The sequence below is a fragment of the Manacus candei genome, unplaced genomic scaffold, assembly GCF_025592945.1.
Source record: "Manacus candei isolate 608988 ecotype Guabito, Panama unplaced genomic scaffold, ASM2559294v1 h1tg000037l, whole genome shotgun sequence".
Classification (NCBI taxonomy): domain Eukaryota; kingdom Metazoa; phylum Chordata; class Aves; order Passeriformes; family Pipridae; genus Manacus; species Manacus candei.
The window spans coordinates 9750220-9772927 of record NW_026138085.1 but is presented as its reverse complement, the minus strand read 5'-3'; the positions used below and the strand labels follow the sequence as shown (position 1 = coordinate 9772927).

General features: G+C 61.1%; 4 protein-coding genes across 5 annotated transcripts; 2 read left to right on the top strand and 2 right to left on the bottom strand.

Annotated features, from left to right (window-relative positions):
* Window positions 1–101: 101 nt before the first annotated feature.
* SLC34A1 (solute carrier family 34 member 1) lies at window positions 102–5140 on the bottom strand. Of its 2 annotated transcripts, none has more exons than XM_051793533.1 (15): window positions 5093–5140; window positions 4512–4760; window positions 4352–4424; window positions 4034–4150; window positions 3708–3890; window positions 3230–3358; window positions 3008–3151; window positions 2789–2900; window positions 2503–2698; window positions 2208–2303; window positions 1996–2095; window positions 1604–1771; window positions 1144–1260; window positions 853–977; window positions 102–747 (listed from the first exon to the last, which is right to left on the bottom strand). In XM_051793533.1, the coding sequence occupies exons 1-15, from the start codon at window positions 5123–5125 to the stop codon at window positions 193–195; spliced, it is 2397 nt and encodes a 798-aa protein (XP_051649493.1). In that variant the 5' UTR covers window positions 5126–5140; the 3' UTR covers window positions 102–192. The 2 variants fall into 2 exon arrangements, with proteins under 2 accessions (XP_051649493.1, XP_051649492.1); XM_051793532.1 differs by lacking the exon at window positions 5093–5140 and adding an exon at window positions 4891–5019.
* A 735-nt stretch (window positions 5141–5875) lies between these two features.
* On the bottom strand, window positions 5876–13999 carry RGS14 (regulator of G protein signaling 14). Its single transcript, XM_051793927.1, has 15 exons — window positions 13859–13999; window positions 12264–12285; window positions 11031–11182; window positions 10832–10924; window positions 10201–10344; window positions 9888–10037; window positions 9592–9712; window positions 9388–9512; window positions 9108–9311; window positions 8927–9003; window positions 8646–8772; window positions 8258–8339; window positions 8017–8075; window positions 7694–7808; window positions 5876–7468 (listed from the first exon to the last, which is right to left on the bottom strand). The coding sequence occupies exons 1-15, from the start codon at window positions 13901–13903 to the stop codon at window positions 7236–7238; spliced, it is 1749 nt and encodes a 582-aa protein (XP_051649887.1). The 5' UTR covers window positions 13904–13999; the 3' UTR covers window positions 5876–7235.
* Window positions 14000–15965: 1966 nt separating this feature from the next.
* On the top strand, window positions 15966–18433 carry LOC127473996 (ADP-ribosylation factor-like protein 3). The gene is given in 7 exon segments (XM_051794283.1): window positions 15966–15983; window positions 16248–16325; window positions 16327–16488; window positions 16586–16702; window positions 16849–16899; window positions 17609–17794; window positions 17891–18433. Coding segments are annotated over 7 exon segments (660 nt in total). The 3' UTR covers window positions 17939–18433.
* A 97-nt stretch (window positions 18434–18530) lies between these two features.
* On the top strand, window positions 18531–22515 carry LMAN2 (lectin, mannose binding 2). Its single transcript, XM_051793839.1, is given in 9 exon segments — window positions 18531–18687; window positions 18690–19079; window positions 19160–19278; window positions 19371–19488; window positions 19695–19774; window positions 20934–21095; window positions 21252–21366; window positions 21772–21891; window positions 22013–22515. Coding segments are annotated over 9 exon segments (1407 nt in total). The 5' UTR covers window positions 18531–18545; the 3' UTR covers window positions 22174–22515.
* Window positions 22516–22708: the final 193 nt, after the last annotated feature.

Sequence of the window (22708 nt, the reverse complement as noted above, 5' to 3'; positions counted from 1 at the left end):
GTGCATTGAAAAGGGGGAGGATGATGGGTGTCTGTCACCTGTGGCTGCAGCTGTGGCTCCACAGGGTTTGCAGATGCACGAGCCAGAGACACACCCCGGGGCACGGGTGCTCAGCCTTTATTGAACACCAGTTGAGCAGGGATGGCAGAAACCAGTGGCCACGGGAGCAGCAGCCCAGGTGTGTGGTACCAGCTAGAGCCGGGTAGCACCATGTGGGAGCGGGCAAGGCGAGCCCACCCGGATGGTGGGGCTGGGCATCTCCTCGGGGTAGGAGAGCACGGGGTTGTCCAGCCCCAGCCTGGCCTTGTCCCGGGGAGGGCCCTCATGCTCCTCCCAGCCCTCGGGGCTGCGGCAGCGGTCGGTGCAGCAGAGGGTGGCCTGGGTGATGACCCGGTCAAGGGGCTGCAGCGAGTGCATCCAGGCGGGGAGGAAGTCCCAGGTCTGCAGCCATTTGGGCAAGCGGCCAGGGCTGTGCGCCTGCAGTGCGTTCACCAGCCCCACGAAGAAGAGGAGGCCGAGGAAGGGTGCGCCCACCCCCACCAGCGCCCGCCAGCCCGCCATGGAGATGCCGAAGACGAGGGAGGGCAGCAGGAGGAAGCAGATGATGAGGTATAGCACGGCGAACCAGCGGTACTTGGCCGTGCGCTCGCCCAGCGCCTTGGCCATGCGGATGGGCAGGCGGGTGAAGGGCAGTGGGTACCACAGCAGGATGCCAGAGATGTTGAAGAAGAAGTGGCAGAGAGCAATCTGTAGGAATAGCATCCTGGTTGGGCTAGGCATGTGGGCTTCCCCCAGCCCCTGGCCTGCCCAGTGGCCTCAGCCAGAGCAGCTGTGGCCCCAGGCTGCACGTACCTGGAAGGAGCTGGCCAGCTTGTCCCCTGGGCTGGCCAGGGCAGCCAGGATGGCGGTGGTGGTGGTGCCAATGTTGGAGCCCAGGGTCAGCGGGTAGGCGCGCTCAATGCTGATCACTCCCAGACCTGTGGGAGAGGCACCCCATCCCGCCCCATTGTTCCTTGCCAGAGCCATCCCCACATTCTCTCAAGGAGGCACAGCTCCTCCCATCCCTGTGAGTGCCACAGCACACCCAGGCCATCACAGCAGGGACCAGCACTTGGCAGGGGACCAAGCATGGCTGGGACTCACCAATCAGGGGTGTGATGGCTGATGTGAAGACAGAGCTGCTTTGCACCACGAAGGTCATCCCAGCACCCACCACCATGGCGAAGTACCCAGTGAGCCAGCTGAGAGGGTGTGGGAGGTCTGCCACGGCATGGCCATGGGCACAAGTGTGGACACAAACATAGGCATGGACACATCAGTTAGGAGCAGCCCAGAGCTCCTACATGGTGCTGGGGAGAGGCTGTGAGGCCACGCTCTAGGTATGGGGTCAGGCTTGGGTATGGGGCCAGCCCAGTGGCTGGGGAAAGAGGAAGGGGACACCTGGAGGCCATGACGGCCATAAGCAGAGTGGGGATCAGGGACAGGCAGGGGACATGTGGGACAGGCAGGGACAGAGGGCAGGGACAACCAAGGATAGGTCTGAGGATGGCAGGTGGGAATGGGGATGGGCGGCCATGTGGCAGATGGTCCCTGTCCTACTCACCAGTGTTGATGACCTTCTGGATGGCTTTGGCCACCTGCCCCTTGAGCAGGGAGTTGAGGAGTTTGACGAGGAGGATGAGGCAGGTGCAGAGCACGACGAGAGACCCAGCCAGCAGCACCAGCCCCACGGCCAGGTCGGGCAGTGGTGTGTCAGTGAAGAGATGCTCGCCTGCCCCACAGCATGGCTGGGCGAGGGGCTGGGGCTGGCCCGGCCCCACTCACAAACCTGCCCCCGCAGACAGCCCCACACCTGGACCCCAGCCCCAACATCTCCTAGCCCTGCCCCACACCATGGATCCAGCACTGCTCCATCCCACGTACAGCCCCCTAGCCCTGCCTGCATCTCCCCAGCCCCATGTCCTGTGACCCAGCCCTGCCCAAGCACCCACTCACACTTCTGCCTGGTGACATTGTGGAGGATCTCAATGCCTTTAGTGCTGCAGTGCCCAGGGGCTGTGCAGTTCGGGGGGGGCCCAAGCCCCACAGCAGCCATCTGCAGGGAGAGGGTGTGCTGCAGCTGGCTCCACAGTGTCCTCAGCCAGCCCCTCCCCACTCCTCCTCCATGGGATTGTTTGGTGGCCCCAGCAGGGCCACGGACCCCTCACCTGTGGGGATGTAGGGCCACACCAGACGCGGATGAGGCTCCGGTTGCGCAGGCTCTCATCCCCTGTTGCAATGCCGGTGATCACTGACTTGTCCAGCTGCAACAATAGACATTGGTTCGGTGAGGGCCCTTGGGGGCTAACAGCACTCAGAGCTTGGGGACATCTTCACTGGGATTGGGACACCACTGCCAGCCTGGGGACACTTGGATACAACCACCGCCAAAGGGACACCAATGCTGAGGGACCACTACCAGCGTGGGGACACCACGCTGCTGAACACAACAGCTGAGGAGACCTGGATGATGAGCTTGGTGAACGGCTCTGTGATGATCTTCAGCAGGTCAGGGGCATCCTTCCCGCTGCGGATGTTGAAGGTGTCCACAACCAGGCGGGTGACATGGTGCAGGTACCCACTCACCACCTCCAGTGGCAGCAGGACCAGCACTGACAGCCAGTTGAAGCAGTCGTGCACCGTGGCACCGGCAAAGGCTCTGTCAGAGTGGAGGAGCCCATTGGCATGGGATGGCTGTGGGGAGCAGCCCCCAGCCCCCCAAGTGTCCTCTGACCCAAGCAGCCCTCACCGTTTGAACTCACTGCGGTCACCGGCCTGCATGAGGGCCACGATGGTGTTGGTGACGGAGGTGCCGATGTTGGAGCCCATGATGATGGGGATGGCAGAGCGCACCTCCAGCACTGGGGACAGAGAGACCCTGTGCCTCGCATGGCTCTGCTCAGGATTACCCCATCCAGCCACCCTGTCCCCCAGCCTCAGGTCCCCAGGAACCTCGTGGCACACTCACACCCTGAGGAGACCATGCTGACAATGATGGAGGTGGAGGTGGAGGAGCTCTGCACCAGCACAGTTACCAGGATGCCCACCACCAGCCCAGCCACCGGGTTGGAGAGGATGGCGTTGTCCTTGAAGATGTCCCCTGCCACCTTGCCTGCAAAAGAATGTGAGCAGCAGTCTGCTGGCACTGCAGGTGCCACCAGACTTCAAGGAGTCCCTGCCACCCTACTACCTCCAGCCAACTGGAAGGCAGAGCTGAGCACGTCCAGGGAGCACACAAAGAGGTACAAGAAGCCAAACATCAGGGGCACCTTGAGAAGGGAGACACAGATGGACTGGACCCTGGCCCAGCACCCGAGCTCTGTGCAAGACAAGAGAGAATGTTAAATGCCTGCTCCCTGGCTCCCTGGACTCCCACAGCCCTACACCATCCTCCTGGCCCCCGGCAGCACAGGGCTCATCCCCAGCTATGCCACCACTCCCTGGGTCCCCTCCATCTCCTCTCACCCTGGAGTGCCTTGTGCCAATTGCTTCCATTGTCCCTCAGCTCTTCCTACGTCACCCCAGAGAGCTGAGTGTTGCCCCACACTCCTCTCCCCATCCTGGCACCCCACACTCCTGGTACTCCAAGCTTCTCTGGGTGTCTCCAGCAGGTCTCTGGAGTGTTCCCCAACTGAGGTGCTCTATGCCCACCACTCACAGGGCCTCACCTGGCTTTTGCAGCTCGTCCAAGCCCAGCCGGGGCCCCTGCCAGGGCAGCACATCCAGCTCGTAGCGCTCCCTGCCCTCGCGCAGGCGCCCCGGGGAGCCGGGGCAGGGGAAGCCATGGTCAGGGCAGGGCACAGGACCAACGGTGAAGGGGCAGGTGTGGGCACCCGGCAGCCGATGCAGAGCTGGGAAGAGGGGTCACCCACGTTACAGCCCCATCCTTGTGGTGACCCCCCTGCGGCACTGCCTGGGCCAGGATCTGGCCAGAAGCAGAGCTGAGCCTGGTGAGGTGAGGAAGAGGAGGAGGAGGAAGGCTGGGGGCACCTACCTTGGGGGCTGGGGCAGTAGGCAAACTGGGGCCCATGAACCATCCTTGCTCCCCGCACTGGGCAGTGGGGCAGGACCGGGCTCTCCCTCCGGTAGGGCAGCATCACTCCTGTTGAGGCTGAGCAGAGGTGGCCGCGCGTCACCATGGCTGTGCTACACTGACTGCCACATCCCCCCAAACCCCTGAAGTACTGGCACCACTGAGGAGCACCATTCCATCACTCGATGGTCCCTTGGGCCACCAGCCACTGCTGTACCACCCCAGCGATCTCCCAGGGGACGTGGGAAGGGGACTCCTCCTGCCCAGGGCCCAGCTCACCTGAGGCTGGTTGGGCACTCAGGGCAGAGCCGTGTCCACATGCCGCATCCACGCGTCCCTCCAGCGAAGTGGCCTGTGGGGCACCACAGCCCTTTATACACACGCCAAGAGCAAAGTCTAAGGAGCCCCGTGTTGCCCCTCGCCTCCGCTCGATGCTCACCTCCTCCCCAGAAATTCCTGTAGTTAATGGGTAACCCGTCCGCATCCCACATCTGCTGCGGCCCTGGAGCGGGATGGGGCACGCGGCCCTGGGGTACCCGGCACTTCTCGCCTCGCCTGCCCGAAGCCTGGGCGAGTGGCAGCTGCTGCAGTGAGGAGCAAACCTGGGGCAGTGCTGGAGCCCAGTGCCCGAGGGGTGATGCCGGAGCACCCTCAGCTCTCCATCTTTCGGTGCCAGGTGCTTCATCCACTGCATGAGAGCAGGAGGAGAAGGGCTTGGTGCTAGTGCTGCCAGGGCATCCCAAAACAGAGTTGAGCCCAGCATGCATCCACCATCCTCAGAGCCATCTGAGCATCAGCCCAGCGCAGGACGTCCTCACCCCCAGGGCACTGGTGGTGGGTGACGTCAGCGCCAGAACGATCCGTGTCCTGTCACTGGTGTGATGGTGGCACGCAGCCCGGCTCAGCCCAGCAGCACTGCGAGGGCAGAGCATCTTCCTGGCATGTCTGATGCCAGGGTGGGCAGGAGCGGAGCGACACCACCACTGCCTTCACCACCTCCTCGACGCTGTTTATGATTACCTGCTGCTTATGCACCTCCAGCCAAGTTTCCATCCACCCACAGAACACCCAGCTGGCTCATGTCCACATCTGTCTGCAGGAGAGACAGGGGACAAATGCCCCTCCAGCCCCAGTGCCTGTGGCAGTAGGCACAGAGAGACCGCATGGCTGCCACATCCCATTTCCCCAGGATCAGGCACTCCCAGGACCCATTGCCATGGATGAGCCAGGTGCAATTGTATGAAAGCAGCAAGGGAAGATTCCTTGAGTACTCCAGGGCACTCAGGGACAGGCTGGGGACATTCCTGCCATTCCTGGAGCATCACTGAACCTCCTCCACTGAGTCACAGGCTGATAGAGCTGAATGCCCAGGGAGAGCCACAGCAGGGGACATGTCCTGCCTCTTCAGGGCCTGGGGAGCCTTCTGCCCAGGGGGTGCAGCCAGTGGGTAGAAGGCTGGTGTCCGCACTTGCCCCATGCCCGGGGGCTCTTGGCCAGCTGCCCCCACAATCATTAACCTGGTGAGGCCCTGGCAGCTCTGGCTGTCACTTATTGACAGGGTTGAGGCTGAAGTCCTTGGTCGTGCCGGCCCTACAGCTTCCCCTACTCTGTCAGCAGTGCTGGGAAAACAAGCTCCTGGCACTGCCCCTTGCTGCCAATCTAGGTGGCACTGAAGTTGAGGGCTGGCCCAAGCTCTGCCCTGGTCCCAGGAGGGTTCTGTGGGGTACAGAAAGGTTAGAGGGACAGTGCTGCTGGGAAAAGCATCATCTGGCCTTAGCCACAGAGGAAGGAAAAGAATGCACATCCAGGCAATGCTCTTTATTTCCCCCGGTTTCACACCACAGACAGAACTAAGCAGCACCACAGAGACACAGGGGGGCTCTGACTGGGGCTGTGGGACCACAGCTGGCTGTGGCACCATGGAGCTGGGTGGCCTTGCCCCCATCCCTGGGCAAGCCTGGGAGCCCTGGACCACCCCTCTGCCTCTGGCCAGACAGTGGTGATGGAGCGGTTACCGAAGGCACAGCCAGGAAGGGCCCTGGCACACAGAGATGCCGGGGGGATCTCCTGGCTGCTGTAGGGGGGTTGTCTCTATTGCAGGCTGTGTCTGAGATCACTGGGGACACCAGGCTGCTGGGCATGGGGACCTGCAGGACTGGCAGAGCCGGGCTCAAGGCTACAGCCCAGCACATCTGTTGGCAAGAATGACAGGATGGGCACATGCTGGTCACCTGCACATCAGACTGAGGTGCTCAGCACCCAGGGGTGCTGCATTCCTCAGACACCAGGCAGACCTGTCCCTGAGGCTGAGCACCCTCAGCCCCAGCTGGGATGGGGCAGGGGGTCTATGGGGATTTGCTCCTGTAGGTTGCTCCTGTAGGTTGCTTCAGCAGCCACCCACATAGGGTCTCTGGCGGGGAGGAGTGAGGCTTTTTTGGCACAACCTTCTGGCTCTGCCTCTGTCTGCCCAGGGCAGGAACCATGTGCCCTCCTCCACAGCAGAGCTACTGTGGCAGGATCAGGCCACACTCAGGCAGTGCAGACAGTATCGACCTGCCCAGGGCACAGGCTGGCAGGGCCATGCTCACCCTCCCCCAGAAGGGTGGACCCACGCATGAAAGGGACAGCCCTGTTTCCACAGGGCCAGGGACTGGATCTGACTCTCAGCTGCAGGCACATGTCATCCTGACCCTGCCTGCTTCTGAACCAGAGTTCAGGGCTGGAGCCTGCCTTGAAACCCCACTCACCCTCTCCATCCTACACACCCTTCAGCTGGAAGGGTGCTTTCCCCACCCAAATGGTGAGTGGGGCTGTAGCAGCCCGGCACAGGCAGGATGTGCTGGGTAGGCAGCTCTGCCACAGGCAGAGGCACTGGGCAGGATAGCGCCAGGCATGCACAAGATGTTGCAAAGTGCTTTGCAACAGGGGTTCAAACTATGTACAGGACTCCCTTGACGTGCACCAGGATGTGACCCCACGGAGGGGCATGGCAGCTGCTCAGCCACTCACAGCGACACGACACGACAGTTTGGGACAGGACGTGGATGAATCTGTGGTCCAGGCAGTGTCGGCGGTGCAGGGCAGGGGCTGGTCAGACCCCATGTTGAACCCTGGCGTGGCCTGGGGGTACTACACATCAGGTGGGGATGTGCAGCAGGACTCGTCAGAACTTGTGGTCGAATGAAGGCTGAGCCAGTGCAGGCTCTGCAGGCTGGGGATGGCTGCTTCCCTCAGAGCCTGGGTGGGCAGCACAGGGTTGATTCGACCCTTCACAGGCACTGTCATCCTGCACGGGCAGCTGGAGGAAGTCAGGCAGGACCAGGTCCTCCTTGGAGAGCAGCCCACGCTGGTCGTTGGCCCGGCAGCTCTGGGCACGGTTCAGTAGCTCCACCAGCCCTGAGAAAATGCAGGTCATGCACCTGAGCCCAGCACTGGGGGTTTGTCCTAACACCTCGGCTGCCCTCTCCACCTGATATGACCCTGAACATGTCCCAGGCACAGCACCTGCTCCATGCCAGCACCCATGGGACCCTGCACCCATCCCCAGCACACCAGGAGCCCTGCATCCCTCACCCTGTGTTTTGCCCCAGCCCCTCAGGTTTCAGACGTGCCAGGACTCACCTTCCAGGTCGTACGTGCGGCGGTTGAGGTTCATGGTGGCTGAAGACCGTGGCCGGGAGAAGGAGGAGGGCATCTCCCACCGTGTGTCGGGCTCTGCTCCTGTTGGGCTTCCCTCCTGCCACGAGCAGCCCAGGTCTCAGCCATGGGGCAAGGAGGTGGCATTCCCCCCATCTCACATTCCAATTGCCTTCCCACAGCCTGGCTCCCACCTCAGCACCTGCTGCCCAGCCCCGCAGCATGTGCCAGGGCCCACCTTCCCCATGGACCACAGCAGCAGCTGCGTGGGCATCTCTGGACCAGGGCTGGTGGGATCTTAAGCTCACCTCACTTCGGAGCGGAGAAGGGGCAGCTGCAGCCTCTGCGCTCTCCATCACTCGCACGTCTGCAAGGGAAGTGATGCTCAGCGCCCCATCCCAGCATCCTGATCCTGGCCTAGCCAGTGACAGGATGGAGCCCATCCCAGGTAGCAGGAGCCATGGCCACCAGAAAGCAGCCTAGCCCTGTGAGCACTCTGCAGGGTGGCATGGCTTGAGGTGACATAGTTTGGGAGGGAGGACATTTTACCTGCTGGCGTTTCCAGGACGAGTTTCTGAGCAGACACTGTGCTGACCAGCTTCTCCAGGTCCAGGGCAGCCAGCTCGCCTTGCTGCAAAAGGAACAGCCAGCCGGCATCACACTCACTGTGGCATGGCAAAGGCAGCCAGGCTGAAGACCTGTGAGCTCCCCGGCCAGAGCCCACTGGCTCACGGGGCACCACACCACCGGTCCCTCCCAGCCCACAGTGGGATGTCATGGCCTGGCCCAAAAATGGGGATTCTATGAGCCCACAGGCTGCCCCCAGCACAGACTGCTGCTCCCCACCACCTAGTCACAGGCAGAAGCCCTTGTCCCCAGCCCCAGACCCGTGGCTCCCCCCATCAAAGGGGATGGGGCCATGTCCCCTGAGCCTCACCCGCCGCAGCAGCGCCTGCTCCATCCTCACACCGTACTTCCCCAGCACGGGCTGCAGCGCTTCCCGGATGCGCTTGGTTGACTTTGCTGTGATGCGGATGGTCTTACTGAGGGAGGAGATTTCCAGGCTAAAGAGGGGGAGAAAAGGCTGTGACAGGCAGGGGCAGAGCCAGGGCATTCGGGACTGCATGGGGGACTGGGCGTGGGGCACCGTAGGTGGCCACACATGATGTGGACTGGACCCATGTGGGCAAGAGCATCGGCACTGAAACTCTCACTCACTCAAAGCTTATCCTGTTCTCCAGCTTCACCTCCTGGTCTGCCAACACGGAGCACTCCTGATCCAGCACCAGTGCTTTCTGCAAGAGCCAAACCATCAAGAGAGAGCCAGTAGAGCGGCACATGGTCCCAGCATGGGGATGGTCTGCCTGGCAGGGATCCTACTCCCTGCTGCCTGCCTTACCTGCTCGTTCCCCACCAGGTAGACCTTGATGTCAGGGAGGCTGAAGCCACGCTTCTCACATATCCCTGCCAGCATGTCACGGATGGAGTGGCCAGGCCGGACAGAGGCCAGCGAGGCCGTGCCATCGGGCAGGTACACACAGCAGTACTTCATGGGCTTGGCTGGCAGCTCTGCCTCGCTGCCCCCCAGGCTCTTCCGTTGGCCCTGGGTGAGGGATGTGACAGGATGAGCCCGACCAGTGGCACTGTAATACCATGGGGTCGGTGCGGTGACAACTCACCTCTGTCCAGGGGCTGGTGGCTGTGCTGGCTGAGGAGAGGAAGCCCAGGTCCAGGCTGGCTGAGGAGTTGAGTGAGCCCTGGGATTCCCGCCAAACCATGGTGCTCCTGCCACCTTCTCCCCCCTCTAGGACAGACAGAGGGACAGTGGTGGGAACCCTTCAGGGGTGGTGTGGCCCCTCTGTCCTGCTCAGCACAGCACCTACCTGCCCAGGAGGGCTCTCGCCGCTCTGCCCTCCTGAAGGACCGGCGGGGGCTGTGGTTGGCACCACTGCCCGCTGTCTCCACACCCAGTGGCAGGGACTTGCCCGGCTTCAGCTTCGACTTCTGGGGTGAATTGAGCAGCATCTCAACATGAGGACATCCAAGGTTTCCCTTGCCTTTCCCTGGTCCCCTGACTGCTTGTCTTGTCCTCAGCCTGGGGCTGGGTTTGGTCTGAGCAGCAGGGAAGAGACCCAGCATTGAAGGGACATGTCCTCCTTCCCCATTCCCCCCCACTCACCTTGCTGAGCTCAGGAGGGGGGCTGCTGCTGCGGGAGTGGGGCCGCAGGTCAGGCAGGGGCTGACCCTGGCTCTCTGCCCGCAGGCAGGCCTGGTAGAGCGGGGATTTCACAAAGCGTGTGTAGCTGTCAAACTTCATCAGGTTAAAGATCTGGAAAGGGAGGATGCATGTGCCTAAGACCCCTGCCTGCCTACACCTTGCTCTGGCCACTGCCCTGTGGCACGGCTCCATGGTGAAAGGATGGTGGGTGATATGTGGGATGGTCCCGGAGCCCTCCCCAGTCCTGCAGGTGGAGCACAGGTGCTGCCCATACCTGGAGCTGCTGGATGCGAAACATGTCTGGGGAGGGGGTGGCCAGCATGTCCTCCCCAATCCAGGCCTGTTTGTCAATGTTCACAGGACTGACTGAGTGGCTGGAGAGGAACTCATCGTAGATCCGCCGTGCCTCCTGGGCCAGCTGGGGGAACAGGGGGGTCAGGCTGAGACCAAGAATCCCCTCCTTACTGCCACCCTTGGCTCACCCCTGCCCTCAGTCACCTGAGCCCTCAGGAATCAACCTTCTCCTGGGACCAGCTCAGTATTTGGACTTCAGGGCCAAGCTCTTGGCACAACACGCCAGTCCCTCTGCAGAGGTACAACCTGAGGGAGGAACCATCCCCCGTGGTTGCCTGGCTCTGTTCCCATGATCCCCAATCCAGCTCTGCCCTTCATCTCTTCTGTCCCTCCAGCAGCACTGGCCACCCTCTGGCCACCCTGGGCTGGGGAAGCACATCCTGCTCCATGGGGCAGGTATCCCAGTTGTAGCTTTTCTGATGTACACCAAATCCATCTGCTTATTCCTCCTGCAAGAGCCCCCAGCCTCCTTAGCCCGCCAGGACAGGCTGGACAGCTCTGCCCAGGTCCCTCCCAGCAGCTGGGTGACCCAGACTGCACAGAGACTGTACCTTCTGCGTGTCACTGGCTGGGATCTGCTGGAAGCGCTCACATGCCTGCCAGAAGTAGACGTTTTCAGCGCTGAACTCCTTCTTGAGGAACTCCTGTGGGGCAGAGAGAGTTGCTGGCCTGGTGGCACCGTGGCTGTGGGACAGTTGGTGGCCAACAGTGGATGGGAGTGGGGACCAAGTCCTGGGCTGTGGCACTCACAGTGAAGTAGGTGACGGCCACATGGTCCTGCAGCAGCGTCTCGAAGGATTCAGCCCAGCTGACCACAGACCCCTGTGTGGAGCCACAGGTGGCTGGTGCTGGCAGGCTGTTCACACTGTGGTTGCTGCCACGGGCCCTGGAGGCATTTAACTCTGAGAGAGAAAAAGGGTCAGTCCTGGCTGTCTCCCTGTCCCCCAGCATCACTCCCCAGCACCAGCAGCCTTCTGTGTCTGCAGCAAGTTCATCCGCCCCATCCCGATCGGAGCTGGTTAGCCCTCAGGAAGGGAACACGAGGAGCATCACAGTAGCATCCTCGGAGGATTGAGCACCATGATGCCACAGCTGGCACCTCCAGGCACGACAGCTCTCCCTGCCAGTGCTGGCAATCCTCTCCCCCCACCCCCCCGGTGGGGTGTCACCGTGACTCCACCTGTGACTCATCTCCCAGGGGAAGGCACCCACCCAGGAGGGAAACCAGGGTGGAAGGGACATGGAGAGCACAACGGCACAGAGGGAACTTGGAAGATGGACGGAGGTGCCTGAACTCACCTCCTCTATTCCCCTGTCCATGACGAGGGACAAACCCAGCAAGTGGAGGGCACAGAAAGTGTCACCCTCAGCTCCTAATCCTAAGGAAACCCTCCCTAGGGGAAACCCAGGGTGACCATGTATTCAAAAAGATGGAAGTTCCCAGGGGCAACCCCGGCTTTTGAACTGGTTGGACTGGTGAGCAACTGGGGTCATTTGCAACAGAACCATTTGCAATGGAAGCAGTGCTCTCCAGGCAAAGCTGACAGAAATGGAGGTGTGTCAGGCTGCTGCTTTGCCAGGCTCCCCACCCTTCTCCTGTCTAAAGCACCGATAACTGGGGCCGAGATGGCCATCTCAAACGGACCATCTGAGATACCCCGTTCACAGTGAGACAGACAGACAGACAAACAGACTCCCTTAGGAAACCCAGGGATGGCTGGTACCCAGTTCTGCTTGCCCTGGAAGCCCCTCAGCCCTCAGCACCCAAAGGTGCCAGCTGAGCAGCCATAGGGATGGACAGGCACAACAGGGCTATGCAGGAGGCATGGGGGGTACGGACAGTCCCGGCATTGCAGGCCTGGCCATGCACCTGCCCATGGCATAGCCTGTGCTGCCACAGGACCTGGCACTGGGCTGGCTATGCGCTTCCCCCTCCCCTGAAGATCATGTTGGCCTCCCGCTCCAGGGTAAGAGTAGCCTTACCTCCATCCGACACAGCTGGGCCCTGGGGGGTGGAAAGAAGAGAGGTGAGAGTCTGCCAGCCTGGTGGAGAGGTGCCCAGGCAGGCAGCAGCTTCAGGGCAAGCCCAGTCCAAACCAGGAGCAAGGGACATGGGATCCTGGCAGAGGCAGGACACAGGGCTCCCAAATCATAGGCAGTAAGGATAGGGGGTTGCAAGGGGTGCACAGCTTTTCTACCACCTCCCCATGCCCTGGGGCCAGGCCAGCAATTGGGAAAGGGCAGATGGTATCAGATGTAACCCTGCCACCTCAACCAACCGGGGAGGAGAGAAGCACAGGAAGAGGAGGGGAGGAGGGGAGGGAAGGAAGGACAACCACAGCCCTAGGCAGGCAAACTGCCTGCTCCCTCCTTCCTTGGAGCCTGGAGCTACTGGAAGGCAGATGCCCAAAAACAGGGACTGGATGCTGCAAGCCCAGGACACAGCAGGACAGGGTGCCCTGCAGTACCTGCTGGGCTGCCCCAGATACCAGCTCTAGGGATGGAGTGCCCCAGGACCCACAACAAGCAGGGAGATGGGCAGAACCACTGCAGCCAAAGCCCGGCCAAGCACTCGCTGCACGGCGCTGCCTTTCATCACCTCCTTGGGGCCACACTGAAGTGATGCCCTGACTGAAGTAGGTGCCCTTGACCTGCCCAGTGCCCCCCACCCTGCCAGCCCCACACACCTCAGCCTATCCCGCATACTCTCTGACTGTTCCCATCCCAGCCCCACACAATCCAGGAGTACTATCCCACCCCTGCCTTTCCCTGCTACCCCATGCCACATGCCACTGCCATGCCCCTTATCCCAGCCCCATGCACCCCCATCTTGCCAGCTCCTTGCTCTTCCCATCCATCCTTGCTGCCCACACTCACATAGCTCTGCCCTGCCTGTGCCACCCAGTCCTAAACACCACAGCACTGCTGACTCCTGTGCCCCATCCCCATGAGTCACTGCTTATCCATTACCCCAGTGCCACACATCTCCACTTACAGCCCTGTTCCAGCTTCATAAACCCTTGCTGCTCATTACCCCAGCCCTGTATGTCCCTGCCTGCTACCCAGCCCCACATACTGCTGCCTGCCCCCAAACCCCTCTACATCTCTGCCTGCTTTGAATACCCAAGCCCCATCCTGCACTGCCTGCTACCCAGTCTCACACCCTCCTGCCTGCCTGTTCCCTGGCCCCATACATCCCTCTGTCTGCACAGTATCCACACCGAGATTCCTTGCCTGCCTACTGTGCTTTCCATATTCTCCTGCCTACCGGTTACCTGCTCCCATATATCCCTCTGCCTGCCCGTTATCCACTCCACACCCCCTGCCCGCCTGGTACCCAGCCCGATACAGCCCCTGCCTGCCCAGTACCCAGTCCCACACCCTCCTGCCTGCTTGTTTCCTGGCCCCATACATCCCTCTTCCTGCTCGTGCTGGGGAGATGGGACCAGGGCTGGCATACCCTCTTCCCAGCCGATACCTAGCCCCACAGACGCCCTGCCCGCCCGGTACCGAGCCCCGCACCGCGCCGCCGGGCGGGGCAGCCCCGGGGGATGGAGACCGGCGCCCCGGGCACTCACCATGCGCCCGTTGTGGACCACCAGGAGTTTGCTCTTGCCCTGCATCCCTGGCTCGGCCCGGCTGGGCCCGGCGCGCTACCGGCGCGGCCCGCGGCCCCGCAGCATCCCCGGCCGGCGGCGCGGCCGTCGCTGCTCTCCCGGCCCGGCCCGGCGCTCCTGGCACTACCGCTTTCGGCTGCCACAGGAAGTGTCGCCATGGGAACCGAGACCGCAGCGGGGGGAGCGGGGCCGCCCTCCCGCCCCGCTCCGCCGGCACCGCCCCGGTGGGCACCGGCTCCAGCGCCGGGACAGGAGGCGCCGCGGCGCCGCCGCATCCCTGTCTCCATCTGCATCCACATCCGTCATCCCATCCCCATCTGCTTCCCTGTTCCCATCCTCATCCCAATCCCCATCCTCATCCTCATCCCACTCAGTCCCCATCCCTGTCCCTGTCTCCATCTGCATCCACATTCGTGACTCCATCCCCATCTGTATCCCTGTTCCCTTCCCCATCCTCGTCTCCATCTCCATCTGCATCCTGTTCCCATCCCAGTCCCTTGCCCCCATCCCCATCTGTATCCACATCTGTGACCCTATCCCCATCTGCATCCTTGTTCTTTTCTCCATCCCCGTCTCCTCTCTGAGCATGGTCTGTGCTGCCTTGGGGTCACCACCCCATCACCACTCCTCCCCGAAGCCTGGAGAGCTCCTCCTGGTCGTCACATCACCCTAAGGAAGGGGGGTTCAGAGGCAGGATGGCATCAACATATCCAGCACACCCTGCCACCAGCCTATGCTGCTTTCTCTGCTCACACGGGGTTTGCGGGTGGCCCCAGGGCTGGTGTTTGCCTGTGCCAGCAGAACCTGGCAGAGAGGAGCGGTGGACGTGCAGCTTGGAGTCACCAAACTGATGCCTAAGCAGTTTTGCCCATCTCCTAAGGCCAGGGTTCCATGTTGATCAGCAACCACAAACCAGTGGAGGATATTTTAGGATATTTGTTAGGAAATCTCAGTAACTAACGGCACAGGATAAACCGCAGAGCACCATGGCAACCCGCTCAGGGAAATGCTAATAACTGGGACATAAGGTGGGTGATTAACCTATCAAAAGCAGAACCCTAACATTAAATTGGGTGCAGATCTATGCAGGAAAAAATGAAGCATTCCCACTGTGAGCAGGAACAAAAGTGGAGTGACATGAGCAGCCACAGCCCTGGCAATGTCTCCGGGCAGGGGGGAGTGGAGGGTGGCCCCTAAGGCTCCCCTCTATCCCCCACCACTGCATAGAGCAGAGCGGCATTGGAATGGGGGGTGATTCTGCTGCTCCCCTTCATTTGTTGGAATGTGGCTGTGTTGTCTGGCTTGGCTTTGCAACAGGAGTTATAAATAAAAATGTCTCTCCAAGAGTGCGTGACTCACGGTCCTCACCGCAAGGATAACCTCTCTGCTAGGAAACCTGATCTGAGGACCAAACTGCAGCTTGCAGGAATCAAAGACATTGCTCAATTAATGTATTTAATGCAAATGGAGAATGCACAAGCCCTTCACTCCACCTGGGCTGGGGTGGGCTGCAGTGGAAGGTCCCTCTGGACCCCTGTCCTGCACCATCCCCGACCTTGAGCTGCCAACAGCCCAGCCCTTGACCTTTTCCAGGGCCTGGTGGTTTCCCTCGGGCAGCAGTGGGTGATGTGGCCTCAGGCAGCTCCAGCCTCAGCATTTCCTCCTGCCACCCTCTGAGGGGGCAGCTTGTGGGTGCTGGTGGGAGTCTGTGTCAGCCCTGTGCCCCAGGGCACAGCCATACCCGTGGTGCCTGGGCACAGCATCCTCTTGGGGTGGGAGCCTGGCCTCATGGGGAGAGGGATGCCCTGTGCCCCAGTGCCCCAGCCCAGGGGGACCTGGTTTATCCCGGGGGTAGGTGACGGCGGGGCGACAGCTGGCTGGGGGATTTGCTGAGGGCATTATTTAATGCTGTGGGTAAATGGAGGAACAGCAGCTAATTCTGGAGCCCATAATCCTCTTCCTCCCCCGGGGATGGGGAGCGTGCCAGTCACGCAGCCGCCGGCGGGCCCCGGGGACAGGCCCCCGGCAGCTCCCCAGGCGTGCTGCGGGCCACAGAGACTCCTGGACCATGGGTGATGTGCAGAAGGTAAGTGGGGTCCGGTGACATCCCACCTGCTCCAGGGTGGGTGAGTAGCACCAACTCTCAGTTGCAGTGCTGGGCAGGCTGGCAGAGCAGGGCTCTCCCCTGAGGACATTCCCCCAGCACACTCAGGAGCTGCCAGAGGTGCTGGGGCAGGGACAGCGTACCTGGAGGGAGAGGAATTGAGGCTCTGTGGATCTGCCATGGGACCACCCCAAGCCTGGACACCTTGGGAGCAGAGCTCAGGCCACAGACACAGGGTACCCATAGCCAACAGGGCACCCAGTTCTCCCCCTCCAAAACAAGGGAGCTCTGCAGCCACCCGGCACCCCACAGGACTCCCCCAGCATCTCCCTGTGCCCCCCAGGGGCTGCTCTCCGTCATCCAGAAGCTGAAGGGTTCACCAGAGCAGGAGCTCCGCATTGTCCTGCTGGGGCTGGACAACGCGGGGAAGACGACGCTGCTGAAGCGCCTGGCATCCGAGGAGGTCAGCACCATCACCCCCACTCAGGTAGGTGCTGCTGGGGCCCACAGCCAGAGGGGGGGGAGGAGGGAGTGCAGGTCCCAACTGTCCCTTGGGTGATGCCCGAGTTTGTGTCTCTGCTCAGGGTTTCAACATAAAGAGTGTCCACTCGCATGGTTTGAAGCTGAATGTCTGGGATATCGGGGGCCAGCGCTCCATCCGCCCATACTGGAAGAAGTATCTGGGCAGCACAGACCTGCTGGTGAGTGGGGCAGTCCCACACAGCCCTGTGCATGGAGAGATTTGCCCTCTGTGTGGGGCCACCAGCAGTGGTGTGTGGGCCCCACAGAAGGGCTGTGCAGCCGGGCAAGAAGGAGCCCCTGACTGTCTCTTTTGTCCCCATGGCAGATTTATGTCATTGACAGTGCCGACCAGAAGCGTTTCGAGGAGACAGGGCAGGTATGAAGGATCCGGTGGGGTTGGCTGTGGGGTCCTGGCGCTCAGAGATCTGTCTGGCACCAGCTCTTTGAGGGCTGGAGCTGGCAGAGAGGCTGCTTTCAACCGTAGGGCAGTGCTGCAGTGGGGGCCATGCTGTGCCCAGAGCTCTGTGGGAAGGGCTCAAGATCAGTCCCAGCAGGCAGAGGCACCCCCTCTATGGCAGATTCGTGCCCAGCAGCTCCCCTCCAAGCCTGGTGTGTTGCCCGAGGGGTACCTGGCACAAGGGTGACTCTGCCCCAGGTGAGAGTGACCCCTCAGGTGCCAGCCCTGGTCCCAACTCCCCAGCACCAGGTTAGGGAGTAGCAAATTCAGTTACAAACCCTGGGAATAAAGCTCTGAGAGGGGAAGGTGAGACTCTTGAGTGCCAGCCTTGGCTGTTCCAGCACCAGACGGCGTTGTGGGTGTGCCAGACAGCACGGGACTGGCAGCAGCCTCCTGCAGCTGCCCTTTACCCGGGCTCTCAGTGCTGGGAATACTTCAGCCCTCAGAGAACCCTGGGCCTATGGAGCTTCAGGGGGGCATGTCTCTCCTTTGGAATGTCCAGACCTCACAGCTACTTTATCTACAATAAGAGAGAGGGGATGAGGTGGTTTGGGAGCTGAGGTATCCAGGCCACCCTGGGCAGCTCTGGTGAGGGCAGCAGCCCTGGGAGAAGGTTCTCTCTTGGCAGGAGCTGGCAGAGCTCACGGAGGAGGAGTCCCTCACGGGGGTCCCGCTGCTGGTGTTTGCCAACAAGCAGGACCTGGTGACTGCAGCCCCTGCAGATGAAATCGCAGAAGGGCTGAACCTCCACACCTACCGGGACCGGGAGTGGCAGATCCAGGCCTGCTCGGCCCTGTCTGGGGAAGGAGTGCAGGTAGAGATGGGGGCCTGCAGGCTCTGCAGAGGTGGGAGAGGACCCAAGGGCCTGCCATGCTCCTGGGGCTGTGCTCACAATCTCTTTTCCCTCCAGGATGGGATGAACTGGATTTCCAGCCAGATCATGAACAGAAAGAAGTGAGAGCTGTGAAGTGCCAGACAGGACTGAGCTGCAGGTCCCTACATCACGGCCAACCCCCTTGGTCCCTCGGCTCCCCCCAAGGCTCTGCTGGGCCCTGAGCCTCAGACTGCCATGCTCAGATGATTTTCCCACCTAGTCTTCCACTAACCAGTTGGCATCCCCTCTCCCTGCCTCCTGGGCTTCCATGGGCTCCTTGTACCCCTTGACCCTCCTGCAGCCCCTGTGCTGTTGGAGGAAGCACATGTCCCACTGTGTCAAGGGCTCGCACACCTCTAGCACGAGAACCTGCCCAGGATCTGGGGCAAGCATGAAGAAAGCGAGGATGTGGCTGGGCAGTCACCAACGGAGGGCTCTCCTTGCCTGGTGCCAGCCCTGGCTGCAGCCACTCCCTGTGTGCCGCTGAGAGGCTGCTCTGCCAGAGCCCTTGGGACGCCCAAACCAGGGCTGCCACCGCCTTGCAGCCCATCAAGAGGGACGGGAGATTCCGCCTCCTGACCACCACGGGGCGGAGGAATGGGGTGAGAACCTCTGCGATGGGGTGGGGGGTGGCCCTGCGGCCCTCAATAAAGCTGCTGTGACCTCCACGCTGCCTTGGCCAGTCCTTGCCATGGTGCCGGGACAGCGCACCGCGCTGCCCAGCGAGTCCCGCGGGCTCATTCCCGGGGACGTTCCCGTTCCTGGGTCCCGTCGGGGCGGGTCACGTGTCCCGCGGGCGGTACGAGGCACGCACGTGAGCGGCCCTGGGGAGGGCAGCGAACTACATCTCCCGGCATGCCCCCAGAACCACCGCGCACGCGCAGGGAGGGTACGCAGACTCCTCCTCCCGAAGCGCAGCGGGAGCTTCTCACTCCCTGTGGCCCCGCCTCCCCTCCCTACCATACGCGGGTAGCGGTGTCGCTCGCCTCCAGAGGCGGGACCGCGGCGGTGTGTGGATTTCTGATTGGCCGCCGCTGTTGCGGGGCGGGGCCAGGGCGGGGCGCCGGAAGGCGGAAGCGGAGAATGGCGGCGGGTGCGGGCGGGCTGGTGGCCGTGGTCGCGCTGCTGTTGGCGTTGGTCGGGCCGCGCCCGGCGCCCGCCGAGCTCACGGACGGCAACAGCGAGCACCTGAAGCGGGAGCACTCGCTCATGAAGCCATATCAGGGTGAGCGCGGGGCCAGGCGGACGCGCCGTGCGCCCCGAGAGTGACCGGGGCTGATCCGCGCTCTGTTCGCCCCTTTGCAGGCGCGGGCTCTGCCGCGATGCCGCTGTGGGACTTCCAGGGCAGCACCATGGTCACCAGCCAGTACGTCCGCCTGACGCCCGACGAGCGCAGTCGAGAGGGCTCCATCTGGAACCGCGTGGTGAGAGCCCGGGGGGAGACGTGCGGGGGTCCGTGGCGGCCCCGCTGCCTCTCCTGGGTCTCGCCCTGACGCCGCTGGGGTCTCTTCCACAGCCCTGCTTCCTCAAGGACTGGGAGCTCCACGTCCACTTCAAGATCCACGGAGCCGGCAAGAAGAACCTGCACGGGGATGGGCTGGCGCTGTGGTACACGCAGGATCGGCTGGTGCCAGGTCAGTGCGGGTCAGCAGCACACGTACCCTGTCCCAGAAGGCAGCTGGGCAGGGAGGCCCCCCAAGCTCCCTCTGTCTGGTGTGTCCAGTGTGGGAGCAGGTGCCCTCAGCCACCTGCCTGGCAGTGAACAGCTCGTACAGCTCAGAAGTCTGAGCATAAATCCTGACACAGAGCCTTCTGTCTCCAATGTTCTGTCCTGTTCCAGGTCCTGTCTTTGGCAGCAAGGACAAGTTTCATGGACTGGCTATTTTCCTTGACACGTATCCCAACGATGAAGCCACGGAGGTGAGTGGTCCAGGGAGCCTGTGCAGTGCCCAGGAGGCCATTTCCTTCCTTCTCCAAGAGCTTCACACCCAGTCCAAGGAAAAGTCTTCCCTTGCTTGAGCACGGTCTGCTCTTCCTGTCATAGGAGCTGATAAAGGGAAGAGTTTGTATGTGCATTTATGGAGATAAGAAGGTCCTTGTTCCTTCTTGTGTTGCTGTTGGCTACACAGCTGTTTCCCAGGCATTTCCTTCCACACATGAGAGTGGGCACAGGGCTGGTGTAAACCAAGCACCACCTGTTAATATTCATCCTGAGTGTCATTTCCTGAGCTCTGCGCTTTGGTTGCTCATTCCATGATGTTTCTGGTTTTATTTTGTCTTTGCAACCTGGGTGTCTCTGAAAGAAACTCCTAGGCTGGCTCTTTGCTCCAGAATTCCCTGTGGTCACAGTACAGATCAGTCCCATGGGGGCTGGGGGTCCTTTTCTTCTGTCCTGCTCTGTTTTTGTTGATCTCATGATGGCACAGTCAGAAAACGAAACTGTGCTTTGAGGTCTGTATCACCAAAAAATGTGATGCTTCAGTCATAAAGCACCTGGAAGTGACCCATCTCCCTGTTGCCTTGATGCTCATGGGAGGTGAATTTCTATCTCCAATTGGCCTCTTCTGGTGTATAAAATCAAGGCAACAAAGCCCTGTGTGTGGTTTTGCTGCTTATGTGGGGTTTCTGCCTGTTCTGGGTCTTGTGCTCTGCTCTTACACTTCTTATGTTCAAGGGAGGACTGGACATGGCACTCAGTGCTCTGCTCTGGTTGACAGGGTGGTGATGGGTCACAGGTTGGACCTGATGTTCTCAGAGGTCTTTTCCAACCAAAATGATTCTGGGATTTTTATCCAGCCACTCTGCAAGCTTGGGGCCGTCTCTGCCTTGGCCACGTGGTGCAGGGTGGGCTTATTCACAGAATCACAGAATGGGGGTCGTGATGTGAAGATCAGAAGTGGTGACTTGGCTTTAGGCAGAACAAGCTCTGGCTCAGCTTAGAAGCAGCTTTGTGTGGAGAAGCAGCCGTGACTCCATGGTCCTGTGCTGCATACTCGCTGTGCTCCCACCCTGCTCTCCCTGAGGGCGTGGTAGCCCTGGCAGTGCAGCCCCCCAGCAGCTGCTGTGTGTCCCTCTGCAGCGGGTGTTCCCCTACATCTCGGCCATGGTCAACAACGGGTCCCTGACGTACGACCACAGCAAGGACGGGCGCTGGACGGAGCTGGCCGGGTGTTCCGCTGACCTGCGCAACCAGAACCACGACACCTTCCTGGCGATCCGGTACTCCCGGGGCCGGCTCACGGTGAGCACGTTCAGTGGGGTGGGGGCTGCTGGAGCAGTACGTGGCCTGGAGGTGGTTTTCCAGGCTCAGCTGCCTGCCCCTCAAGCACCTCCAGCTCTGAAAGAGCTGCAGGATAGCGGTGAGCATTCCTGGTGTGACCCTGCCCTGGTCTTGCAGGTGATGACTGATGTGGAAGACAAGAATGAATGGAAGAACTGCATCGACATTGCAGGAGTGCAGCTGCCAACTGGATACTTCTTTGGTGCTTCTGCTGGCACTGGAGATCTGTCTGGTAAGAGGGAGCTTTGCTCAGGGGAGCATTTGGTGGTTGGAGCCTGGACGAGGTGATCCTGCCTTGGGAGAAGGGTTGGACTAGATGGTCTCCAGTGGTCCTTTCCAACCCCAACTATTCTGTGATTCTGTGACTGTAACACTGTGGATGCACTGGATAGCTTCCATGGCCTCCTTTCCCTGAATTGTTCACTGGGCTCTTGCAACCATCTTTAGCAGGAACCTGTGGCTGGGGGAGGGGGCACTTGAGAGCCAAGGAACATCTTGGGCTTGCAGTTTGATACCTGGGAATGAGGCTGGCTTGAGAGGGAAGGAGACTGGACCTGGCAGAGCAGGGTCCAAGGGGTGCTCTGAGTGCCTGGACATCTCTCAGAGTTTCTAACAGCATTTGCTGGCTGTTCCACAGACAATCACGACATTATCTCTATGAAGCTGTTCCAGCTCATGGTGGAGCACCCTGTAGAAGATGAGACGGTTGACTGGACCAAGATCGAGCCAAGGGTCAGCCTCCTTAAGTCCCCCAAAGGTGAGTCCATGGGCTTCAAAGACCTTCCATGGGGGATTGGAATGTTGGGGCTGTGACACCCTGCGAGACTCCGTGGGAGCCAAGCTTGGGACAGTCTCTGTAGCTGTTCTTGCTCTTACAGACAATGTGGATGACCCGACGGGAAATTTCCGGAGTGGGCCCCTGACGGGCTGGAAGGTGTTCCTGCTCCTGCTCTGTGCACTGCTGGGTATCATCATCTGTGCCGTGGTGGGAGCCGTGGTCTTCCAGAAGCGCCAGGAGCGGAACAAGCGTTTCTACTAAAGGAACACCTGTGCCCAAACCCATCTTTTCTATGGGGAGCTGTAAAAACTGTGGTTTCTAAACGCTGTTTCTGAGAAATACCAGAAGTATTTTCTTACCTGTCTGTAAGTTTGGCTGTAACCCCCGCCCGGCCCTTGGCCTCCAGCAGATCGGACCAAGGGGGGGTGATGCCCTCTGGACCCCCAGAGCTGTGGTGTGGGAGCCTGGAGGTTGCTCCCCAGTTTTTTCCAGTGCTCCCCCTCCCAGCTGGGACCTGCTGTGCTGCCTGGGGCAGGTGTGAACATGAGGTGAGGGTCTGTGGGGAGGGGGCTGTGAGTGGGGCATTAAAGGACTGACACCACCTGCGGCTCTGTCTCTGTCTGAGGGGGGAGAAGGGGGGCTCTACATGGAGAGAGGATGGGATGGGAAACGCCGGGGGGGGCTAAAAGAGCTGGGAGTGAGGGGGGTGCTTTTCCCGGCAGGAGGGGGTCCCAGCTGGGTGGGAAGGCAATTTTGGAAGGGTCCCGAAGGAACTGGGAGGGAAGAGTCTGTTCTC